Source organism: Apis cerana, linkage group LG5, assembly GCF_029169275.1.
Source record: "Apis cerana isolate GH-2021 linkage group LG5, AcerK_1.0, whole genome shotgun sequence".
Classification (NCBI taxonomy): domain Eukaryota; kingdom Metazoa; phylum Arthropoda; class Insecta; order Hymenoptera; family Apidae; genus Apis; species Apis cerana.
This window is the reverse complement of record NC_083856.1, coordinates 4301784-4327682: the sequence shown is the minus strand read 5'-3', so window position 1 is coordinate 4327682 and position 25899 is coordinate 4301784. Positions and strand designations below refer to the sequence as shown.

At 35.6% G+C, this 25899-nt stretch overlaps 1 protein-coding gene across 12 annotated transcripts in view; it reads left to right on the top strand.

Moving 5' to 3' along the window:
- Positions 1–25899, top strand: part of LOC107996518 (nephrin) — a 419478-nt gene that overhangs the window by 386719 nt on the left and 6860 nt on the right. For 7 of the 12 annotated variants that reach the window (XM_062074576.1, XM_062074571.1, XM_062074575.1 and 4 more), the window contains 3 exons: positions 11553–11846; positions 14455–14775; positions 20964–21305. In XM_062074576.1, coding sequence (XP_061930560.1) covers positions 11553–11846; positions 14455–14775; positions 20964–21305 — 957 coding nt within the window. The remainder of the gene's footprint in view (positions 1–11552; positions 11847–14454; positions 14776–20963; positions 21306–25899) is intronic. The other 5 variants (XM_062074581.1, XM_062074582.1, XM_062074584.1 and 2 more) reach the window with 2 other exon arrangements.

The following is a 25899-nucleotide window of genomic DNA, read 5'->3' as shown; positions in this document are numbered from 1 at the left end:
CTCGACATATCGAAAGAGTGAAAAATAAATAACCAGCCATCTTTAAGTTGAAATACGATTATCTTCAGAATAAGATATTTTAAAATTTCTGTGGCTGAGCAAAAATAAAAATTGCAACAATTCTATCCAAACTATCGATTAAGTTAACCATGAATTTATTTTACAACGATTGAACGGTCAGGCGTTTGAGAGAATTTTCCGTGTCGAACTTTTCGATGACACGATTCGCGAGGACACGAAAAATAGAAGAAAGTATACTTTCCCTGATTTCAACTACGTCGACTAAGATTTTATCACATCCACTCTCGGGGATCGAATCATGGCGGTCCAATCCAACGTCGATTCTGCTTTCAATTTACAGCACTCCAATTTCAAATTCTCTCCCCGACGAAGAAACGTGGAAACTCTGCTAGGTTGTCCATTCGGATACGAACTTGGAAGAAGAAAGTCAAGATACGTTTACCCTTATTTTATTCGCATTGACTTCGTGATTTTTTTCCTCGAAAATTTTTTTAATTCAAAAGCGAAGATTTATGTTACTTTCAATTCCACGATTTCTAAGAATAATTTCAGAATTGGAATAATTTTGCGGAATTCTTGGAGCAAACTATCGATCTTGCTATCCATTTACAACGTTGGAAACGTAAAAACTTTCTTAGCTCTTAGAATGCAGAAAATTCATTGAATTCCAATATCAAAGTTCGTGTTTCGCGAGAGAGAAGTCCAAGTATTTATCCTAATTTCGCTCATCCCAACTTTGGCATTGTCGCGTCCACTCCGTAAACCGAACCTTCTTGTCTTCATCCACCTTAAATTTACTTTAAATTTTCTTTATTCAAACTTTGCTTCATTCAAACCCGAACTTTACAGAAAACGTTTTATCGAATTCCATTCTATTCATCTTCTACATTCACTCATATGAATCGGAATTTTAAAATACAATTCTTCTCAAGTCAGATCACTTTCGACCCACGTTTCCGACATTCAACGTCTACGACAACTCGGACACGAGTCAAAAATGACACTTTACGTGTCACCGAAGCGATACGATTAAACAACACACCCCTAAATCAATATATAAACGAAACGGATCCAAAGTATTCAAATTACGATCCAATCCCAACCCATTTCATCCCATCAAATATTACACCATTGTTCTCGCATTCACACGTAAATCACACGAACCGCAAAATCTCACGACGCCTGTACCAAACTCCTGCCACTCTCCCATTCTACTCCATCATGGGGGCGCAGATCCTCCAACCGCTTCCGGGGACCCGGGCTATCGGAAGGCCACGTGGCGCACACGCGCATAATTCCACACGATCCATCCCGTGCGTTTCACACACGCACACACACGGACGCGCGCACGATTCGAATCTCATCAAACATCGCGGCAGCCGCCTTTAACTGCCTCAGACGGGCCGTTTAACCCGGCGGACATGGGACGGTGCACGGTTACACGGGGCATAGCCGGTGAATTCCGGCATGTGTCACACAGCGGCTCGTCGATGGGCTCCGTCGCAGTTGCAGGCGTGTACAACCCTGGCCAGAGCGCGGTCCAGCGGATTAGCCGCGGCAGTTTAACCGGCGTTAAGGCCATTACACACCGATTTGCCCTGGCGACCATATGGACGCGCGAGGTGAGGCCGACTGTCAGTCGATCGTAAGTTACAACAGCGGGACTTGAGACACGGGATTACGGATGTAACGGTTGCGCGGGAATCGCAATGACGATGGAGGATGGATCGTATATGGAGCTGGAATGATAAATTTATCGAGAGGGGTGTGTGGAAAGAAATGGACATTTGATAATATATTTCATACGTCGGGCATCGTTTGTGAAGAGTATTATTATTTATTTTTGGAACGATATTAATTACGTTCAAATTCATCTGAATCGTTGGGGAAGATGTTTCGATTAAAGTTTATACGAAAGTTTTAGATAAAAGTTTTTTTTTTTCTATAATTGTGTTACCAAGTGTTCCCCAGAGACTCGTAAAAATCTACAAAATAATTTAACTCCGCTACGAGGAAATTATACGAATGAATTCGAGACTTTAAGATAGAGTTTCATAAAGTTCATACAATTTTAAGTTTTTTATATGTGATAGCGTAATTGCAGGAGAATTCATTAATACGAGGAATTTTCATTGTACAGAAATATATATGCGCAAAGCAGATAATTAAAATACAAGGACAATTAAAATGCGAGTAATAACTTTAAGTAGAATTATACAGCGAATGATCAGACACACGTTTCTAATCATTCCTACTTTGCACGTGCAAAGATATTAAATTATCATCTTCTACAATCTTTCTACTATAATAACGGAAGAAAAATTGGATCATCTATTGTAATTGATTGTACGAATGAACATATATCATACTTCTTATCACGTTACGTATCTCAAAAAAACCATCCTCCCCAGACGTTTCTAAATGTCATGAGACTCCTCAAACGATGCCGTATTCGTTGGAGACAGGATCTCCAACGAAGCATGAATCTGCAAGGCAAAGAAACAACGTTCCATAAGACAGACGCGTGGGCGGAACCACGTGTCAGTCTCCTGCACAGACATTAAGAGCCACGCTAAATCATTACGGCAGGTTTGGCGAGCGAATTTGCATAGGCGCCATATGTACACACATATACGCGGGAAAACGTGGTGTGACGTGAGACGAATCGACCGATTCGGGAGTGGCACGTTCCAACCACCCCCTCGCAACCCCCTTTCAATTCTACAACCGGAATTCCAGGCGGACGATATGTTTTTTGATTAGATCGTATCAATTGCGCTCGCTAATTGTTACATTCAATTATAACACTGTGTAACGAACCCACGACTTGCCGTTCAGAGACAAAAGTTTTTATTGAAGGTTGTGCAGAGAAAACGTGAATTTACGAACCGTATTGGGAAAAGTAAATCGAAGTGAAATCGTACAAATGAAGTAATTTATAATATGTCGTAAAAATGGAGCGTGCAAATACAGAAGAAAATATTACGTTGATATTATTTTGGCTAATTTTAATTGGAACAAATGCCATACACAAGACGAAAGAAATATTATATTTAATTTATCACAAGATAAATCTCTTGTAAATCCTATGTACAAATAGCGAGAGCGTCACTTGAGTCTAGTAAACTCATCAGTAGTGCCATCTATCAAGCTCGTGCCTTAAACTCCGAGATATTATAGATCAGAGAAATAATTTCTGCGTGTAACAACGTGCTAATATGAAACCGACGAATAATTTATTTTTGTTTTCACAACAAATATGAAATAACACGTTTACAATTATTCACAAAGACTCTCGATACCAAGAAAATGTTTAATCATCGCCAAATCTAATTTAACTCAATTACTTGTGATTTAAAATTGGATGACATTGGATCACAAACAACCAGCCTCGCGCAAAATCTTTCACTTCGATACAATCCGTACATCGAAACTGATCCGTAACCTCCACCCTTACGATTCAAACGCCATTCCCGCCACTTAAAAGCTTCCACGAGTCCCGTTAGATGGCTCGTGAATTAGCGTATTGCAACGAGCAAGCACAATTTGCCGGATGGAGGATCATTTCCGGGCCTGCAGAGCTTCCTCGATTCGTTCGCGTTTCCTTTTCAACCGGGGTCACTTCTCTATCGCTTTGTGCGTTTCGTCTAGTAATAATTTACATGCAAATGGAGCCTCGTAACGCCAAACCGGAGAAACAGGTTGAACGTTGAAGCGTGGAAAGGGCGTGGGGGAAGAGGAGAGTTTTCGGGCTCCATTTATAGCGGTAACGAAGCTTAAGATTTCAATTCAGTTTTAGGACACATAATTATGCGCGAGCGGAAAAGGAAAGCTTTCTTCGACGTTCCCTCGGTGAGATCTTAAGCCGCTTAGTTGCCTGTAAAATGGCGGACTCGAGGGCCTTGGGTGCGCAATGATGGAACAAAGAAAAGCGCGGATTAAATGGAGTCGAGCGCTCGCAGTGACGTTCAGCTCGCGCTAGAAAAGGGATTATTAAATGGGGCATAATTGTTGGATAACCGGCTACCGTGGAATTTCGGCCAGTTCTACGGTGGCACGACTCTTAAATCCGGTCATTTATTTATGCTCACCGACCGGGAAAGAAGTTTTGGGGATTATTAAAAAATTCTACGCGCAACGATACCGCCCTTTTGAAAAGCCAACGCGGGTCAAGCGGATTGCTCGTTGGAACAATACCGATTGTTTCGTAAACTGGATGACCAAGTGGCTCGGTTTGTTTTTTCCCCTTTTTTCATTTCGCGTAAATGTTCGAAAGTTTTGGAGCGAATGGTATTAATCGGTACAACTAATTTTAAAATGAAAATTTTAAAATAAAAAATTAGAAATCATTTAAACACGGATATATCTTTCTTTTTTTGTGTATAAAGTCTTACGTTGTGAAGCGGTTTATATCCAAGTTTATATCCATACTCTGAAAAATAAAATGAAAGAAAATCTTATTTTTGTTAATTATTATTTTTGTGTTAATTGGAAAATTGTGATAATTACTAGAAATAAAGAAATTCTGAATTTCTTCTATATTTTTTCATATTAAAGTTGATGTATCATTGAAATCATCGGAGCGATTCATATTTCAGTAGTACGAGTCAATCATTCATCCGCCACACACGATAATTCTTCTTTTTTTATTCAGCATTCTTAATACGAAAAATATCTTTTACATTATATACATTATTATATATTATAAGTTGGAAATGCTAATTCCAAGAGAAAATATATATTCTCTCAATAATTGAAATTCCAGTAATCGAAAAATCCCTTTCTTCACAAATATTAATCTCCTTCTCGTTCTTTAATCGATCGAATCAATGTGTAGAATAGAAAAAAAGAAAAAAAAGCCGGAAACGATTTTCCGAATACCGATGTTGCGCTGTCAATAAACGGAATCGTGGGTCGGATGCAGACGGAATGTGACGTTCTTTAAAAATTCACAGAACCGCAATGCGTCGCGACGTCTAACGCGATCACGTCGACGTCGTCGTAACGTCTTTAGACATCCAGACGGATCGATGTCCCCTCTGTTTCCGGATCAAGAAAAGTCCGAACTCACTGTCGTCATTCGATTTTCGTGTAATTGCATTTCTTTTTCCTCTTCCTCCCCCTTCTTCGAGGCGAGGGATCCAAGTCGTCAAGGGACGACGTTTTTATGAATGATACCGAAGGGCAACCACCTTGTTCTCGGCAAAATTTATTTCGAGGGTAGTTATATTCTCGGCGTATCGCGATTAATAATCGAATGGATCACGCCGTTTGAAATCCCGAGCGCTAAATGTTCCCCATACGATACAGACCGTAATTTGAACGCAAACAGGCACTTCGTTAATGGGCTCAGCCGTCAAATAAACCGCTCCGTAATTACTTTTCTTCAAACTGTACTGTCGCCTGGATTGTCGGTGAGAATATTTAATTCGCACTTGAGAATTGCGTCTACATTTTGAATTAGATTTCTTCCATTCGAGTTTAAAGAATTTATAGAATAATTTTAATTTTAATCGATATAACTATCCACCCTCTCGTCTAAAATCTTAGGACACCTCGTATAAATTTTTAAACACGTAATGAATTTTAAATATTCTACGCATTTTTTTATTTAATTTTTCCCAAATCTAAAACTAATTGCCGTAAGACTATTTATCTTATACCTTCCCCAAAAAATCGAGCTCCAAACTTCGTCTCCATTCTCCATTTGACCCTCATCCACGTGAATTCCAGTTCAAGAAAACCAATCTGCAGGCGAAACAGGCCCCCTTAAAAGAATTTGCGCACACCGGAGAAAATACGATGTATTATGGTAATCGTCGTAGCTTCGAGAAAATACGGAATCGAGGGGAGGAGGTTCCAATTCAATGATCCTCTCGGCCCAATTTCGTCCTCGGCCGCGCTACACGTGTTCGCTTATGCACATGGTTCGAACACACCCTCTTCTACCCTCGAACCACACCACCCTCTCCCTTCCCCTCACGAATTCCGCGCACGTACGTACTTTCGTGTAGTTTTGTACCTTTGCGCGTCGATTAAACCTATCCCAACTCCAACCCTCCAACTCCTCCCCTTACGACGGCGTATCTCCGCGTCGTTACACGCGTCTCTGTGCGCGAGATACCGAAAGGCGCCTCTCTCTTCCGGCTAATTGCCACTAATTCCGCTCAAACCACTTCGACCCCTCTTGTTGATACCGACTTACTACTCTCTCCGCTCTTGTTTCTTGCTGGCTTCACCCCTTCGCCACGTTGAGTTTGCTTTCCACGTTGACGCGGTCTAGGGTTATCTAGAGAGGGTAGTATCAGTTGGGTTGATCGGTGGTATGTCGGTGTGTTTGGAAATGCAAATTCAGGTGATTCTGTATGATAACGGTGATCGCGTTTTATTCCAGGATTATTCGAAAGAAGAAGAACTTTGTTTTTGAATCTTGTTTTATTTATTTAGAGAATAATAGAGAATTGTGAAGAGAATAATTGGAATTATTTTGCTCGAGGATCAATTCGTGATGATTAATTGCTCGACTTTTAGCGTTAAATTTCATTAGGGGCGTGATAGTGTATTTATTCGCGGGTTAGAAGATGTATTAATGTATGTACATAGTGTAAGCAGGCGATACTGTTGAGAGATGAGAGTACTATAGATCGTTATAATGAGTGTAGATAAGCTACCACAAGGCTTCATAACCGCGGGTCAATAATGTTAATAATGTGAGATTACGGATGAAGGAAATACTTTTGGTAAATGTTTGATCGATGTTCTGTGCGTTGATATTTTTGACAATTTTTATATCAATTTAAAATGTATAGCAATCCATATCGTCCATAACAGTAAGAAAAAGTTATTGAAGTAACAGGATGTAGTTCGATGTATTTCCTATCGAAGTTCCCTTTCTCGATTCGCGTATCAATATAAATAATTCCAAATTTATTTCAGCGCCGAGATCCATAATACATCCACCAAAGACGATAACACGATTACAGAGCTACTTTCGAAAGCACCATCGCCGTACTAATACCACCCCTCTCGCATGGTCTTTGATCTTCGGTCGAGCCTTATACAATTTCAATTACACGCCCTTATAAAATTATAGCCTCTTTGAATCAGATTTCAAATCATCGGTGGAAGAACTATTCTCGATGGACAAATTTTAAAAAATATATACATATATACACATATATATCTAATCTTTTCACAATCTTTTTAAAAAGGAAAACTTTTTGAAAAATATAATCCCAAAGAAGCTCCTTCATCTTAAGAAATATAACTAAATTCTGAAGAATATTAATAACGAACAAATGTCGGAAACTTAAAGGACGTTATATTTTTTTTCATTACATGAAAATCTTTCGAAGATTGATAAGAATTCTTCTCAAAGTCGTTAGCGCGAGAATTCGAAGATTAATTGTCCCTTTGATTGTTGAAGCCATGTATAAGTGGTTCCATTCAAATTATTCGATAGCCAAACGATAATCGATCAAAGATCCCATAAAAGACCGGAAACGTGTCGGGATGATTAACATTTTCAATGGTCCGCCTGCAGGAATGCTTCGACTTATCGGCGGGTTAGCGTATACGCAGATATCGGACGGATGCTTGTGACTCGAGATGATGCATGAACATCGATACACCGGCCGTTGCTAATCAGTTACACTAATTAACCATGTTAATGGATATTGCAAAGTGTCTCGAGCAAAAGCGGAGAGGGAGAATAAGCGCATCGATCGATTCTTCGCTTCGACGAGTTTTGGGTTCATCAATTTTGTTCAATGCGGATTAGGACCTTCTTAATGTATCATGTTGGGGGAGTTGAACAAACTGATTCAAGCGATAGCTTTTGTGAATATTGATAAATGTACTGAGAGAAATTTGTGAAGAATATATCGGAAATTCGGTGAAAAATCTATTATAAATACTTTCTCGCGATATTTTCTTGAATTTTTATGTATTTCTTTTTTTCTTTGATATTTAAAATATTGAAATGATTATTTAGTAGAATAAATTATAATTGAAATGAAATGAAGATCTATATCTATTAAAATGTAAGATATAAAAACTTCGTTGTTATTTAAATGCTTTTAATGAAAAATTATTTAAAATACTAATTATTTTGAAAAAGTATATTAAAAAAAAAAAAAAAGAAATGCATAATAAATCCGAGAACGTAATAAAAGATAATTTTCCCGTATCATTTTATAAATGGTAAAACGTTAAATTTATAAATGGTATCGCGTGTTTTCGTATTGTAAAAACTTACGACCACTTAATTTGTTGATTATGCAGATTGGACACGACTGAACATAATTCTGTTTGCGACAGTACAGTAATCTATTATCTACAGTCTCGTCGGATGACTAACAATCTGTTATTAAATCCACTCAACTAATAAGTTTGCCAAAGCATTTATTCTACCGGAAATATCGTTTATCATCACGTATTTCCGTTTCGGAGTTTAAACTTGGAACGAAATCTTGGCTTACATATGTTGCTATTAAAAGCACGGATTTTACTCTTCTCCCTGAATTAGCTCAATTAAATATTCTCGCCCTATTAACACTTTCGCTCTTGTTTCTTAAAAGAAAGAAGCTCAAGAGAACAAGGACTTACATACTCTTGTGAAAATATAATTAAAAATCTTATTAATATTTGACACGGTTCGATGGAAAACCCGAGATAAATTATTTCTGAAATTATTTCGTGTTATACGAATATTGTACTGTATTGTATTAAAAGAATTATTAATAAAAAAAACTTGAATTATTATAAATTATTCATTTGAAAAAAGAAAATAATTAAACGTAAAATTAAGAAATTATTAAATATTTAACAACGAAAAACTTTTTCCATACTATATTTAATGAACAATTTGATTAATAACACGTAGAAGAAATTCAAAGAAACTTTTTTAAAAGTATTCTTTAAAAGAATTCTCATCTCGAAATTGTTCTTTGCAACAACTTGCTTAAAAAATTCTCTCTGATCTCCCTTACTCTACTTCCGTTACCACGCTTTTTAAAACACTTTTGCACATTTTCATACAGATACACTACTGGAACATTGTTGGAATTCTGTCTTCAAACATCGCAATTACTCTCTCTCTTCTGATAAATTCTCTTTTACGATAAATATTGCATATCAGAATTATCTAATATCCTAGTTCATTTACTAAATCTATATTCTCTTCCCATTATCACATATTCTATACTATATCTTATGTTACATAGAATATCAATTTTCAAATCCTACTTTTAATAAACGTTCCCTCATATTTAAATATATTTAATTATATTTTGACAAAATGACAAAAATTTCAACAAATAATATTTCATTCTATCATGTTATCATCCAAACATGTCGATCTATTTTTTGACAAAACAATAAATTTATATCAAAAATATAAAAAAAAAGTCATGAATTCTTATCTAAAATTTAGAAACACTATGAATATTAAATTCTCTTTGTAAATTTCATATTTAATCAACATATTATTAAAAATCATCCCCTTAACATTCCCATAAAATCATAAATCAAATATCCTATCGATCTTTACTGACATCGAAACAATAAATTCGTATCAAAAACACAAAAGAATAAGGATCACGTAATGTATATCTATCTGCAGATTTCTTTTTACATTTTTCTGTGTTATTGAGTTTCAAACAGTTATTATTCCTCTATTCTATGATACTATTCTCATTTTTCTGGAACTGAATTAAGATGGAATTGATTTCTAATGTATTGTCATGGACACATTTACGAAACTAGACACATTCACGGCAACTAGAATTCCTATCGATCCTTCCATTGACAATAACAAATTAATGTCTGTCCATTAAGCATTAATGACGCATTGCCTATGGTCTTGGTACGTGCCAAGTGTCTCCGCTAACTATCGTGGCGATTTATGTTGCCCGAATGCATAATTCTGTCCCCGTTTAGAATAATTATTGCTAAAGGATGGACCAAGTTTTGTCGTGCGATTGCTTTATAATTCTCTTCCTAGTTCAGAAGTTTTGAAATTTTCTTGGGAGAATTTTTCTGAATAATGATTACGACGATACGAAAGATAGACAAGAGAAAGATAGATGTACAGAATTATAAAAGAAAGAGTTAAAAAATGATTTAAAAAATGTTCTGATACGCACGAATGGAAATATTTGTAAAAAAAATATTTTCTTTCGATCAAAAAGGATAAACGTTCTAACTTAATCATTTAATATTTCAAAAGCTTTATTAGAATTCCATAGATACTAAAAAGTTTTTCTTTCGAAGATATCTTTCATGCGCAAGATACAAGATGAAACTATTTAACTTCCTTGATAGTTCGATTCCATAATATATCAAAATCAAATAGATAATGATTGTAAAAATGCAAAATGAAATCAATTTGATGATTCATCAATTCTCTCTCTCTGTATTCTAATGGCGTATAAATTTTACTATATAACTAAAATATAATTAGAATCAACAATAATTCATAAACAAAAAGCAACTAAAAATCATCTTTTCTGAAATTATCTCCTTCGTCTAACAAATCCTCGAAGATCGATCGTTCGAACAGTTTCCATAATTGACATTCAGCTACAACGATGTCCACTGAGAGAAGATACCATGGATAATTTGACAAAAGATCCCATGTGACCTCAACTTCGAGACGGAAGTCTCTTTCGACTGAAATTCAATAATACTTTGTACTTAGAAACGAAAAAGGAAAGAAAAAAAAAAAAAGAACGTATAGACATCGTACATCAAGCTAAAAGAGAGATAGAATTAGAAGAATGGTATGAACAAAGAGGCTGACTTTTCATCGATTAGATCACTTAAGAAATTCTGTTCGATATTCGCCTAGTTAAAATGAAGAAAAGAAAAAGTTAATTATTAAAACTTAACGTTTCATTTCATGAATAAAGATTGCATTTGAAAATAAATACCTTTTCGACCATATACCACGAATATTTAATATAAATAGATATATACGTACATGTTATTGCCATGAAATCTAATGCTTCTGCTGCTACTACCTTGCGGTTGACAAGGATTTGGAAATGACGTACATCGATTGTATCATTAATGCTTAATCATGGATAATGTTCGATAATCGTGTTACCTTTGTCGAATATCAGAGAAGAGAGAGATAGAGAGCGAAGAAGATAGTACTCGATCACTCATCTTCAAACTCGTGGATCAAAAGCATGGATCAACTTGCCTTCCACCGTTCAAAGAGCCTAACGCTAAGTTCCAAGGAAATTTCGAGACGAGGAAAGTCATCGATGCGGATCATTGATCCTCCTGAAACAGAAACATTAATAATTCGTCAGTATTACATTTCCTCTTTCACACATTTTCCTCTCCTTTCTTCTTCCAATACAACAAAATTAACAAGAAGAACTAAAATTTGAATGTATCCCTGTTTATCTAAACAATAACTTGCGGAAAAAAATATATTTCATCCTCGAGTTGCAAAATTAAAATCTCACGATACAATATTGCTTAGGCCCCCATGTAATAGCATGATTTTTATTTTTTTCCAGTCGCCCCAATTTGTCATCACGGTCAGGTGAAGGTATTCGGTGTGGCGCGACAGGAAACCGCGAAGATACCGTGCGAGCTCGAGGCAAATCCAGCGGAAGTGACGTTTATGTGGAAGTTCAATAACACAATGGAGACGATCGACATACCTCAAGCACAAGTCATCAGCGAGCGAACACGTTCCACGGCCTCTTACACACCAATGACCGAGTTAGACTATGGTACTCTGCTTTGTTGGGGTACAAATGAACAGGGAACGCAACTTGAACCCTGTGTCTATCATATTGTCCCAGCTGGTAAGTGTCTTTTATATCGACACATTTAAATTTCTATTGTTCCATCATACACGCATATATAAAACTTTGTTTTTTCTTTTCGATAAGAAAAATCTGTAAATTTAATTATTCATCTGTGACAAAGTAAAAATGAATTATTTTTCTATGCTTCTCTTTAATAATATTCACAAGTTAAATAAAATACGTAAAATCTAGCGTCAAATGCAATAATCATTTGGAACGAAATCATTCAAAATCAAATCCTCGATACGCTATTCCACTTTCCTTTTCTCCGAGAGAATGCTGTCTGGCATCGAAGCAAAAGAAAAAAAGAATCAGTCTCGATTTCAAAGAATTATTCGTGTTAAAACAATTGGAAAGAATCGAGCAACAGGAATGATTTTTTGCTCGACATTAAAACATTCATTTTTAACGAGGATATTCCGGGTATTTCAAAGTATCCTTGTGCTTCTTCGGATAATCCTTTAATCCGAGGAAAATTCGCATTATCTTAAGAGCAATGCGCGAGAGACCGTTGAAAATTGTCCATCCCCTAAGAAGATACTTGCAAACTGGCTCGAAGTCACGAGACACTATAGCTTTATGGAAAAACTTCGTTTTTAATTATGTAACAATCCGTGGAAACCGAGGAAATTAAGATTTTAGTGTAAATATAAATCGCCAGGATTTACAAGGGTGGAGAGGAGAGGGAGGAGGAGTGAGAAGTAGCGAGGGTTGGTCGTTCTCGAGTAATCCGGGGAAAAGTGTCTCCCATGGGATGGTTGATAGACGTAAATTAGATTTAAAAAGTTTCCTCATTATGCAGATTAGAAACAACGACGGACGCCTCCGTAGCCGAATGTCCGTTTTCTTTACGATGATCCACGTTTTTTTATTTTTGCGATCTCTTATCGATTGAAAAAACTCATGTTAGTATTCTGTGTCCGAACGAATTACAGAACTGGATATTCTTGTTTGAAATCGTATCGTATTTAGATAAATTCAATTTCGAGGATTGTTTGCTTTTATTGGTAAATGGTAAATCTTTGAAGCTAGATCGAACAGTTTTTTAAATCGATGCTTTCATGTTTTATTTTTATTCAGTAATCTATTTAATTTCCTGAAAGAAATATATAAATATGTACTTGTCCATCCTATATATATATAAATATTGAAACGAATATTAAAAAGTGAAATTTGTAATTATCGAGAAGAAATAAAAACTTTTTAAATATTTTATGTTAACTCGCATGTGCATACGCACACACGTATTAATTTTATTGAAAAAAATTTCACGCGTTGAATAAAAATAAAACGAAATTGCAGCGTATTATTTATCAAAAACGGAATAATTTTCAGGATTTCGTTCGTTTCCAAACAAAATAGTATCCAAGAGAAACTAATTATTCCGAACTACTAAATTTCACTGAATATTTCTCATAAAAATAACACGAATTCTCGACAATTCTTCGAACGACATTTCATGTTGAAAACACCCACGAAAATTCTCCAACTAATAGTATGGCGTATGGAGAACGAGTATCCAGAGATACGACATCGTGGACGAAACGCGTCACTACGTGATGAACGCATTTTAGTACCAGTGGAAGGCACTAAACCGCGCGAACGAAGCAATAAAAAGCGCTATTAAACAGGGCATTGCATAAAATGGAATCGTTCACTTTTGGGGATTCGCTACTATTCCGAAACGAAAATCTAAACTAAACTTGTATCTGTTGATTAAAGAGAGCGTAGAAACACTATCGTTTGCGAGACAGCAAGTTCCACATCGGTTCGTACGTGAACGGTAGACGTTCGAAGGGTAGGGTACCCATCCTTTCAGTATTCCGTTCTCGTCTGGAGAGGACAGACGTTTGTCGTGATAGTTTGCCCAACTTCGAGTCGCTTCATCTCTTCGCCCGACGCAATCACGGGTCAGCTATGGGGAGCTACATTTCCAGGGTTACTCGAAGTAACGCTATTGAAGAATAGAGATAGCTTTATTACGTTTCTTTTTCGAGCAGAGAAATGGAAAGTCGGCGTAAACAAGTATTGGGGAGAAAACGTGATACATAATTTAAATCGTGGATATGATTTAGAAGATAAAATTATGTTTGTGAACCCTAAATTGTTTTATAACTCGAGTGATCGATATAACTTTTCAATATTGTGATTCGATTTGCACAGTAATGTTGATTCTCTAATCAAAATCATATATGACTTATTAAGATCTATCTGTCAAATTCACTGAATAGAAGTAAGAATATATAATATTAAATTTCATGATGATTATTGGAACATCTCGAATTAATTAATGAAACATCACTGTACGCAATATCAAAAATATTATTGATCAATATTAAATATAATTAAAGTTCCATGATTTACCAGAAGGATAGACATCTTGAATTTCCATCCCTTACTATATTATACTCATCGTTATTATTCTGCTATTCCCAGTTTCATTAAATGTCTTCCACCATTCATAACAATTCTCTCACCAAAAATTCCCTCTTTCATCTGGCCCAAAACTCCACAAAATGATCTCCAAAACATACAATACGCTTCCGGTCAACGTAAGCTGTCGAAACTTTCGAATCGACCATACTTACATTATTCGACTTCGCAGGTCACCCGGACACACCGCGCAATTGCTCTCTTTTGAACCAGACAATAGACTCGCTGTACGTGGAGTGCATCGAGGGGTTCGACGGTGGTCTGCCGCAGAAGTTCACGATACAGGTGGACCGTGATTCAGGAACAGGCAGCACATCCTCGAAACCGAGCACCACGGTTTACAATCAAACGAGCAAAGTGCCATCGTTCTCGGTCGGAAATCTCGAGCCGGGGACCACCTACGACGTCTACATATACGCGAGCAACAGCAAAGGTCGAAGCGAGAGCGTCCACTTCCGTGCAACCACTCTGAATCTGCCCGAAAGGCGAACAGGTGAGTTTTCAGATCACGAATTTCAATTCAATAACGAATATCGAAGAATAAACGAGCAGCCTACTTCTTATCTCACATCTCGAGTCGATCTGAACTTCGGATTGATCGTTGGCGCACTATTACGAGCACTGTCTGCTACGCTGCACGGGCCTTGCATCGTAGAGCTCACGCGATTATCTGTATTTCTTCTTCCCATTCTGTACTCGTTCACCCTCTTTCTTCTGTGTCACACCTCGCGTGGTATTCACTCTCATTCTTCCTGTTCTCAACATTGATCACACCACACCGCCAATCTCATCGATCCTGTTCTCAAGCTACATGTACACCACTTCGCTCAGACCTTTGACAGACCTCGGTTTAGAGATCCGTTTACTTACGATCCAACGGGCAAGAAACGAGCGAACGCTGCAACACACGTGTCGACGAGTTTTCCGTGAACCGAGTTTATATAACTGGGATATCCTGGGATGGTTACTTTTTGAATCAGGGCAACGATCACGTTGGGAAATAATTTTGAGGGTTAATCGAGGAAGAGATCTCGCGTCGATTTTTTCCCGCGATTGTTAAGTTTTCGCGTGGGGGAAAAGAGAAATGTTGATCTAATAGGAAATTCGAATATATCGAAACTTAAGTATCGTGTTTACATGTTTGTGAAATTGGAGATTACTGGTTTTTGAATTTTTCCTTTTGCATATATCATTATTCGTTTTCGAAGCTATGTTTGATTTAAAATTTTTAATAGATTAACACACCATACATACTTTTTAAAGTTATTAATTTCTCGATCAATCTCAAGCAGATCTTATTTTTCTGTTCACGTTTCATTAACGTCATCTTTTTGATTGATATCTATCACTGAACAAATAGATATAAATGAAATAATATTTAAGTTAGAAAAATATAAACAGTAATCGTTCATCTTATTTCAGCTCATCGTTCAATGTAAAACAGAAAGCTTATATTCACATATTACATTATGTCATTACACCTACATTATTTATCTCGTTTCAGCTCACGAAATAGATATCCTCACAACTGTTACACTATATTCTAACACCCATCTCTCGTCTCATCTCATTAAATAAATCCTACATATCACTATCATATTTTACGACAAATAAAAAAAGATTAAAAGCAATATCTTAAAAAGACATTAAACATTCAACAACTATCACTTAAATTTTATATCAAATGCGATAGAATAATTATTTACGAAAAAGAAGTCCCTATTGTATTTTCGCCATTGTAATTGTCATATATTATTTTAAGCTCTCATTCTTCATAATATCAAGTATCTACTATATATCCACGGTTTCAAGTATCCAAGGAATGGATTTGGAACTCATCCCTCGCGGATATAAGGTTCTCACAATATATCACTGTGGAAAATGGTGCTGTATCGCGTTGTAAACCATACTTTTCCCTAAGTGCCCGCGATGAAGATAGTTCCATTACCGTGATTGAACTGTCGTTTTACAAGGGAAAAAATGACAGTTCCCGTCGCGACACCGCCATGCTGCAGCGTTTACTCGGCCACTCTGTATCGTAGACGCGCGATTAAGCGCTTGACACCGATAGTTTCGATCCTCGATCACCACCAGTCGAGCTAAATCTACGGACTTCCGGTCCCTGTCGAACTCGATTATCGTCCCCTGCGCTCCGTGATCCACGTCTCTTCAAGTATGGTCGTATAGAATCGAGAAATGTATCTAACGCGATAGTAACAACGATGAAAATTATAAATCTTTTCTCGATTTAATTTTTTTTTCTTTTTCTTACTTTTCTCTCATTGGATATTGTCTGCTAGCATCGAATTAACGATAAGAATAGAAATTGATCGCCATAATTGATTTATTGGGATAATTAATTGACGGTGATGAATATAATTAATGGCTCGATTATTGTAATTAATTTTATGGCGTTCGTTTACGAATTTAATTAGACTGAATCGAATTCGATTCTCTGAAAGTACAGTCATATAGATGGGAATCGAACAACATTCGTTGCGTAACGATTATTATGGTTCTGTGATTGACAAGAACATTTGTTTCACTCGAATATCTGAAATATCTAATTTCCTTATATCGATATATCCTGCAGTCGTTAATAATAGAATAAACAATTTCAATTTTATCAGAAAATTCTAATTCTAATTGACTCGTCATTTGTTTTTGTCTATCGAATGCAAAATACTTAAAGGAAGAAATGTTTTATTAAAAAAATATTGATTTATATAATCGACAACAAAATTTAATCTCAAAATATTTAATTCACCAAATATAACACACGTCCTGAATCGATCAAATCGATCAAAATAACAAGTTGAAAAAGAATGATCGAATTAAAAAACAATTTTCCACGGAGAAAGAAAATTGAATAAAATATTTCCGCGCTTAACCAGACGTCGTATATACTTAAAGCGACATCACAATGGCGAACGGAGCAGACGAATTACCAGGGAAATTAACGAGAATCAGAATAGAAAGGTTGAGAGGGGGAAGAGGGGACACTAGTCTGACAAATTACTACTCTCGCTACTACTTTGCTTCTCCATGGGGTCAGAAGAGAAGGCGTGTACCGGAAAAGGAATTTCTCTTGTAGGCCAGGAAAATAATTTTGTCCCGGATTACGACTCTGTCAGATTGCTAGCTCATTCTTCCTGCTAATTGCTAACAATTAACCGTGGAACGCGGGGCCAGGCTGGCCGTAAACGTGGCCTGTGTACAGTATGCGTTAATAATGCGTGGCTAATTGGGGTTGCGGGGGTGGGCGATGGCCGTTCTCCTCTCTCGTCGTGGACTCGGCCTATTCTGTCCGTTGGCTAACTGGAAATTGGTGTATATCGTCCCTGACTGTTGGCTCGCGTTCTAATTGTATCCCTATCTTTTATGAACGTCCAACGATTGTGAGGTAAAATTTTTTTTTCTCGAAATTGCGGTTGATTAAAAGAGATTCTGCCCCATTTTAATAGAGATAGATTCTGCTGTTTCGTTGTATTCGTTTGTATTGGATTATTATGTTGATTTTTCATTTCGGTGAGATAAATAGTTTCAAATGGCTCGTATAAACTAACTTTTCGTACATTGAATTTTTTAAAGGGATCTAAAAAAAAAACTTCAATTTCTAAAATTATTATTCGTTATAAATGATAATTTTTAGTAAATAATCGATTTTATTTAATTTCTTTCGAGAGAATTTAACTCTGTGATGTCTATTAATATCAAAAATTTTGTATTTTGCTTAATTTGGATCAAAAATTTCCCATATAATAAATTCTCGAATAATAATTGTATGCTCCATTTCTTTGATGAGAAAATACGAAGATTTCTCGAATATTTTCTCAAAATATTTTATCTAAAAATATTTCGATTATTAAAAAGAAAAAGTTGTAAACTGGATAATATTGTTTGTTCTCGAACGAGTTGGTTGGATTTTTCACAATGGTATGTGTCAATAAATGTACCGGCAGAGTGTCAAGTAGTACGAGTCAATGATATATCTTCCTACTCTTTATGCAATTCGATAAAACAAACTTTATTCCTTTATTTCTATATTTCCTTTTTATCCTTTTTATTCCTTTATTTCTATATTTAGTTGCCGAGTTTTTTTTACCGATAATGTTACATTCTATCGATATTCTCGTTTTAAAATGCAAATGTTTGCTAATCACATTGATGGAAGACACCTCGATACAGGGATTTAACGGACGTTAATCGTAATCTCGACGTTTTTGACATATTTTAACTTGAATATTCTCGCGAATTCTTTTTTCAATTGAAAACTTTTTCATGTTAAAACCATTATTACGGTGAGACAGTTAATTTATTCGCGTATGAATTTCATTAACGATAATTGAAAGATCTCAATTGTGATATGTTATGAATTCATTTTAATCAATGTAGGTATTTAATTATTCTCTTCGTTTTCTTTTTCATATATCCATCATGTGTACGATAAATCATTCGTAATTAAAAATGAGATTACAATCCAGAAAACAGTTTCCACGAAATTTTTAAAATACGAACAAAATTCTTGGAAAATTATTGGACAATTTAAATTTGCACAAACTTTATAAATTAAAATTTTCTTATCTACATATTTTTCAGCAACGATTGTTATACTTTAATTATCACACTAAATAAAAGATGACACTTATATCTTTAAAAAAAAAATGCTGATTTACAAATGTTAAATATATAAAAAAAATCTGATTACCTAAAATTGCAATAAAATTTTTAAATTTTATAACAATATTTATATGCAATATTTATCTCTTTTACTATTAAAAATATCTTTCAAAAACTTTCATATTAAATGTAAAAATATTAAATAAAAAAATAAAATTTCTAAAAATTCTTTCCTTGATTCACGCCTAAAAATAAATATATCTATTTTATTCCATTTATAATTGTCATATTATTCATTTATAAGAGAAGAATTTTAATCTCAATTTATTAAAGGAAAAAAAAATATTACTCGTCTCAAAACATTGGAAAATTCCATCCATTAATAATCTCATTGAAATAACCAATATATCGAACGATATTTCAGGCCTATCTAATCAAAATTTCAATTCCAATAATTACAAGTAGTAGGAACGTATTAAACGAATTTCCGGTTTATCGAAGTAGTCGATATCGTTGACCAGCGTCGCTCGATTCTCGTCCGCCGGTTTATTGACTCGCACCCCTACTGCCTAACTCGTACCTCTAGGAGAAAGGAAACAGAAAGAGGACAGGGGAGAGGAAAGAGAGAAAGAAAGGGAGAGAGAAAAAGAGAGGAAGAAAGGGAGAGAGAGAAAGAGAGAAAGAAAGGGAGAGAGAGAAGAGAGGAAGAAAGGGAGAGAGAAAAAGAGAGAAAGAAAGGGAGAGAGAAAAAGAGAGGGGGAGAGAGAGAGAGAGAGAGAGAGAGAGAGAGAGAAAAAGAGAGGAAGAAAGGGAGAGAGAGAGAGAGAGAGAGAGAGAGAATAATAATAATAATTTTGTCTAGAAGTTCCGTGTGCTCTCGTTCACGCGTGTAAACGCTTCTTCTGTCGAATATTTCGCTCGATAAAATGGTCAGCTGGACCGTAATTCCGACACGAACTTACTTTAGCCTCGAAATGAAAGTCAGACGCTTGTTACGCGACGTGCAAACGAGTGGCTCGAACGACTCGATATCGATACCTGGCCTGTCCTCCCTTATGGCGGATATCGATTACACTTTGACGTTTATATTAAAACACGTTCGCGCAACGAATGAGAAACGTGGGACCGGAGGGTTGGTACGGATTTTTCGGGTGGAAACTCGATCGAATTTGTTCGAAAAAGAAAAAAAAGGGAGAGAGAGAGAACATTCGAGGGATGGTTGTTGCTTAAAAATCTGGTATATCCTTTCGCGATTTATTTGTAATATCTATTCCAAGTTTTTATCTTTTCAAAGATTGTTCTTTATTTTTATTTTCCATCGAACGCGTTTGATTTTTTTTTTTTTTTTAGAGAGAAGGGTTTGTTTTTTGATATAACGAACGTTTGTTTGATGGAAGTTTGGCAAACATCGTTGAAATGACGACACTTTTTTTTACCATTTAGTTTGTAAAACAGAATATAGAGACTGATTAAACATCGATAAATTTGATTATTGAGGTACCCTCTTCAAAATTTTGTCAAATTATATCACAATTACCCACAAAAATTATACATTCCGAATTGCAAACTAACTCTCAAACAATCGTCGAAGCTACGAAAAATCCCTTTCGCAAAATCCTTTCCTCCTCTGAAATGTTAAGAAGAGAGAATCGCTCGACAAAGAAAAAAGGAAAAAACGTTTGCCAGCGTTGAGCTCATCATCAACGCGACGCAAACGGAATACGGAAACGATAGAAACGCAGGACTTCGAAATCGTCGTCGTCCTTCGAAGGAAACTCGAAAGAAAGAAAGAAAGAAAGAAAGAAAAAAATCCTTTCGCGACACAACACCCTCGAAAAAAACTTAACCCAATCTCTCTCTTTGAACTCTCCCCGCTTAACCTCCCTCCCTCCCCTTCCCTAAGAAAAAATTCTACTAGACAACCCTTCCTTCACCCTCGAACGGGAGAAATCCTAACCTTCTTCATAAAATCAAAATATACTTCCCGTAAAAACCAAACTCGAGCGTGGAGGTAGCTGTAGAGGAAGGAAGCTGAGGATGGTGTGCCCGGTATGGTAACAGGTGAGAAGCTGGCGCAACCCCCTCCCCCGGAGAATTGTACGATCAGGGAAGAGAGTCGGACAACGGTGAGAGTGAGCTGCGCCGAGAGCGAGTTCATCGACCCTCGGACTGCCACCTATGTCCTCCAGGTCTTCGACGCGGACACCAGGCGTCTTTTGGCCTCCGCGACTAGCATGACGCCTAGCATGCTCGAGATCACCAATCTGCCCGCGGAGAGGAGTTATTCGGGCCTGGTTCTCTCGCTGAGGATCATGACGGAGCACGCGATGAGCGACGCAACGGTTCTTCACAGCCCGCACTATGTTCAGGAGGGTAAGATAAAGGAGCATCAAGCATACCCAGGTAGGGGCCAGAGCTAGTGTTCGATTTCGAGTCAGCGTGCGCCATCCGCGGACTTTAATAAAGTCTGTTGGGAACGTTGTGTGTCCAGATCACGATCCTTTTGTCACAACTGTCACAACCTTCCCTTTTCTGTAGGGGAATATTTTTATTTCCTTTCTTTTGTTTTTTTTTTCTTTGATTTTGTTATACAGGATATTTTTTTCTTTTGTTGGGATGTTCGTAGAAATGTAAAACGTTTTTAGAGGATCGATCCTCTAGAATATAAATATATAGTGAAGTTGTGCTAAAAAAGTTTAAAAATATCAAAGTATCTTGGGATCTAAGAATTTAAGAAAAATTATTTCATATGTTTTTTTTTTCTAGAATGATCCTCTAAAAGTATCCCATATATTTAGCAACATCCTGTTTTGCTTTTTTGATGAAATTGCGGATTAAGATTCATCAAGATCATTTTCGTAGAAATTTTGTAAATATTGTAAAGCGATTGAAGTCGTGGATCATCCTTAAACCATCCTAAATTTTTCATGCAATATTTATTTAATCACGGAAGATTAGTTTTCACGATCTTGAAAATAAATTTTAATAGATCATCTCGTTATGCTTTTCTTTTTTTAGAACTATTAAGAATCTCTACGCTCATTTGATATTCTGAACTAGTTGACTCTCGATAGGGAAAGATTCTATCAGAAGCGTCAAATCTGATTCAGTGGTACTCAACCACCGAACTAAATGTTGGAGTTACCGGCCATCCCATCTGAAATGCTTGCAAATTGAAATCCGATCAGAATTGCGTTCGAACTAGTTAGCCTTCTGGTTTGAGTATTGCTCGTCATCGATATATATCCAGCTCATCCTATCGATCCTGTTTCGATGTCTGACAGAGATCTTCGCGTCGAAGAACAATTCCTAATTAATTCCAAACTTCTATCACTCTAAGATATTTGATTTGCTATCGAAATTCTATTATTTCCTAATTTAAATTATTGAATTCGTCTTTTCTTTTTTAACATGACAATTAATCGATATTCTCTTTTTCTCCCCTTATAGATTCTATATTTTATATGGAAATTTATTTATTTATTTATATAGAAATATATACTAATTAATATAATACTAAATAATAATAATTATATAGAAATAATATATAGAATAAATTATATAGAATAAATTTATATAGAATAATAATAATATAGAAATATATAAACACATTTCGAATAGGCTTTACAATTACTTTATTTCCATTTTTCAATAATATCGCATTCCTCTTATTATTGTTTGATCCATGTTAAAATCTAATCCATGAATTATTATCACCTCAACTCATGTACAGTTTCCATTCGATTCTATTCAAACACAATTTCAAAGCTGCTATAGAAGAATTACATAATAGAACGCCGCTTAAGTTACTTAACACAAACGGAAATTCACAGTGAACGTATCCGCTGTCAGTTGAATTAGCTTTCGGCATTGAATCAGGCCAGTAGAGGAGCATCACAGTATCAAATTATGCTGTCAAACGTTGCCCGATAGCTAATCCAGAATTCACGATTACCTAACATAATCCAGACTTAATCTAGGATCATGCGGAGATCGGCCGAGCTGCCGTTTTAATCATTAAATCATTGGATCATCCTGGTAAATCCGACTGAAAATCTGATCCAAAATTAACGTTCACCTACGCCAATATTAACCAGAAACCGAAACTCGGCGTAAACACGGAATCAACATCATGTACAACTTATCGAAATCATCAGGCCTGCGCTTTCAATCAATTCTGACTGAGAATTGATGATGTATAATGATTTAAAACTAATCTCGATCTGATCGATGGATAGCCTTCCATTTTATCGTTAAACCGGTTAGATCATATAATCATGTCCATCTGATCGCGATGGGAATACTATCTGAGAATAATTTAGCGATAGACAGTCAATTTATATCGTATTATTTTAAAATGTAGAAAATGAATTTTGATTTAAATTTGATTAAAAAGTTACTTAAAAAAAGAAATTAAGTATTCGTGTGTATGATTTCTCTTCTTATTCTTGCAATATCAACATCTCAAAACTATCATTCTTTTTCATTTTCCAAAATTAAAACAAATTCTACAAAGAAAAAGAATCATCTCATCAATCATTTCGATCATAATCTTCTACATAATTCTTCCTCACTTATTATCGATTAAACATTATCAACGAAAGTTTCGACATCGTGATCATAATTAAATTAATAGACGAGCATCCACGTCGCGTGTCATCGGTTATTAAACGATCGCGTAGCCGTGTTAAAGTGAATCATAAACGGTCCGCGGAACGTGATCACAAAACGTCTTTCAACTAACCACGGGCTAACGCGCGGCCGCGAATATGCAAATGGACGTTCTCTCCGCGAATTCGTGGCGAAAGATCCCCACGTATACATCCTGTAAACGGTTGGTACGTACACAGAGAAGAGAAGTCGGGGAACTCCCGGTTCCAAGGGACACCGCCAAGGCAACCGCGTGTACGTGCGAACCATCCGGAGGGCGTTCAACCGAAATTGGTCTGCGGCTGAACACGATCCTCTGTACCATAAGATCTCGAGGAAAAGGAACGAAGAGGATGGAGAAGTCGATAGATTTAGTTCAAGGAAGGAAAATTTTTCTGGAAAAAATTGAGAATTTTATAATAAAATATATCCGGTTTTGAAGAAAATTAAAAGACTCACCATGAAATTACTACTTTGATTTAATATCAAATAACTTTCCTATCTATCGTGAAATTATGAAAGTATTGTAATGATAAAAAACGATTTTTTGTTGCCAATTTATAGTTGTCCGTTTTTAATCTGTAAATAATAAAAATATTTTAATACATGTCCTCGTAACAATACACTTATCAAGTTATCTCGAATTAAAAATATTCCCAACGGAATGGGAACCGAAGTAGTATAAAATTGTCCTCGAATTAACTAGTTTAACATCTTGGGAATAGCAGAGAGTGTAAATTCCCTATTCTTGAATTCGAACGACGACCGCCTCCTACGTTTAATATCAACTTAGAATCACAGGAGCAGAACGAGAGGGCTACTCGTTTAGAGAAGTTTGTGAATTTAAGTGGATTTTGATTAATCTCGAACTTGAATACCAAGCATAGTTCTGGACAGTGCATCTGAATTCCAGATTCATTTTCGGCGTAACGATAATTCACTATCTCTGCAAACACGACATCCATATCTGGATAAATCGTGTTTCATTGAGAAAAATCTGAAAATTATTGAAATCTGACGAAATCTTCATCGTAATTTCGAAAAATAATTCTATCTAAATTGCAAATAATATTGTAATAGAAATATAAATATATATAATATTCAGATATGGACTTATATAAATAAAAGAAAGAAAAAATGTCTTAGATCTGTACAATTCTCATCATATTGAAGATTTGATCTATTTTTGATCTAACATCATTCTAATATGATGTTTTTCCTATTTAGAATTTTCCTAATTTCAAAATCATACAGTTCAATTCAAAAGATTTTAAATTTGAATTAATTTGAAACAATAGTAAGCTAATTTTAATATTCCTCCAACATAACAATGAAATACTATCAAAATTAAAATTTTGTTAATTTTTCAAAAGAAAAGCTGGGAAAAAGAGAATATTATTTTGTCAATCTTTTTCGATCTATTTCCAACATTAATACGTTGTGGAATAAACTAAATCGGATAATTGGCGGTCGGGCAACCACTTACATAGATCAATTCGATCAACTGTGAGAACTGCATGACACAGACACAAACACGAATGGATGTGGCAGTGTTACACCGGCATGTAGATATAATCGATTAATCCTAAATTAGCCGGTTCGGTTAATCCACGCGAGACATTTGGCATCGAAACGAAATTAACGTTTCCAATACGCGATTACTGTCATTATCTTTCTATATAGAGGATAGAAAAAAAAATATTTAAAACCAATCTAATCCTAACTGACAATTATTACGATAACTTTATGATAATAAGTAAACAAAAAAATAAGAAAAAACATTAAGATAAAATAAATGTATCATAAGTATGCGTCAATCTATGAATTTTATATTTAAATGAAAAGAATATAAAAGATGTAGAAACTGTTGTATTTTTTATCAAAAGGATTAATCTATAGGAGTAACCTATTAATCCTATTAATCTTATTTTATTTTTGTAAGTACTACTCTTATGATATTTATGTATCATTTTCTTATTTAAATTATCTTCAACAGAGCGGGAAAAAATGATCTTTTTTTGAAACAAAAGACGGAAAAAAGAAACAAAAGACGGAAAAAAGAAACAAAAGAAAGGAAGAAAATATATTCCACACGATAGTAATCGACTTATCGTTTTAAAAATTTCAAAAAATGGCAACAGCAGAAAAGAATTGAAGGATTGAAAGGATTGCCTTTACGATCGCTCACGGGAACGTACATTTTTACGAACCACCTTTTACGACTATTTCATGATCTCTATCCCTTCTTTTTTCGTTCTATGATATCCGTGTCTTTCTGCGGTGCATCTCGTTGAAAATCTGTCCACGCTTTTAGAATGTCATCATTTATTTGACACGTTTCATTCAT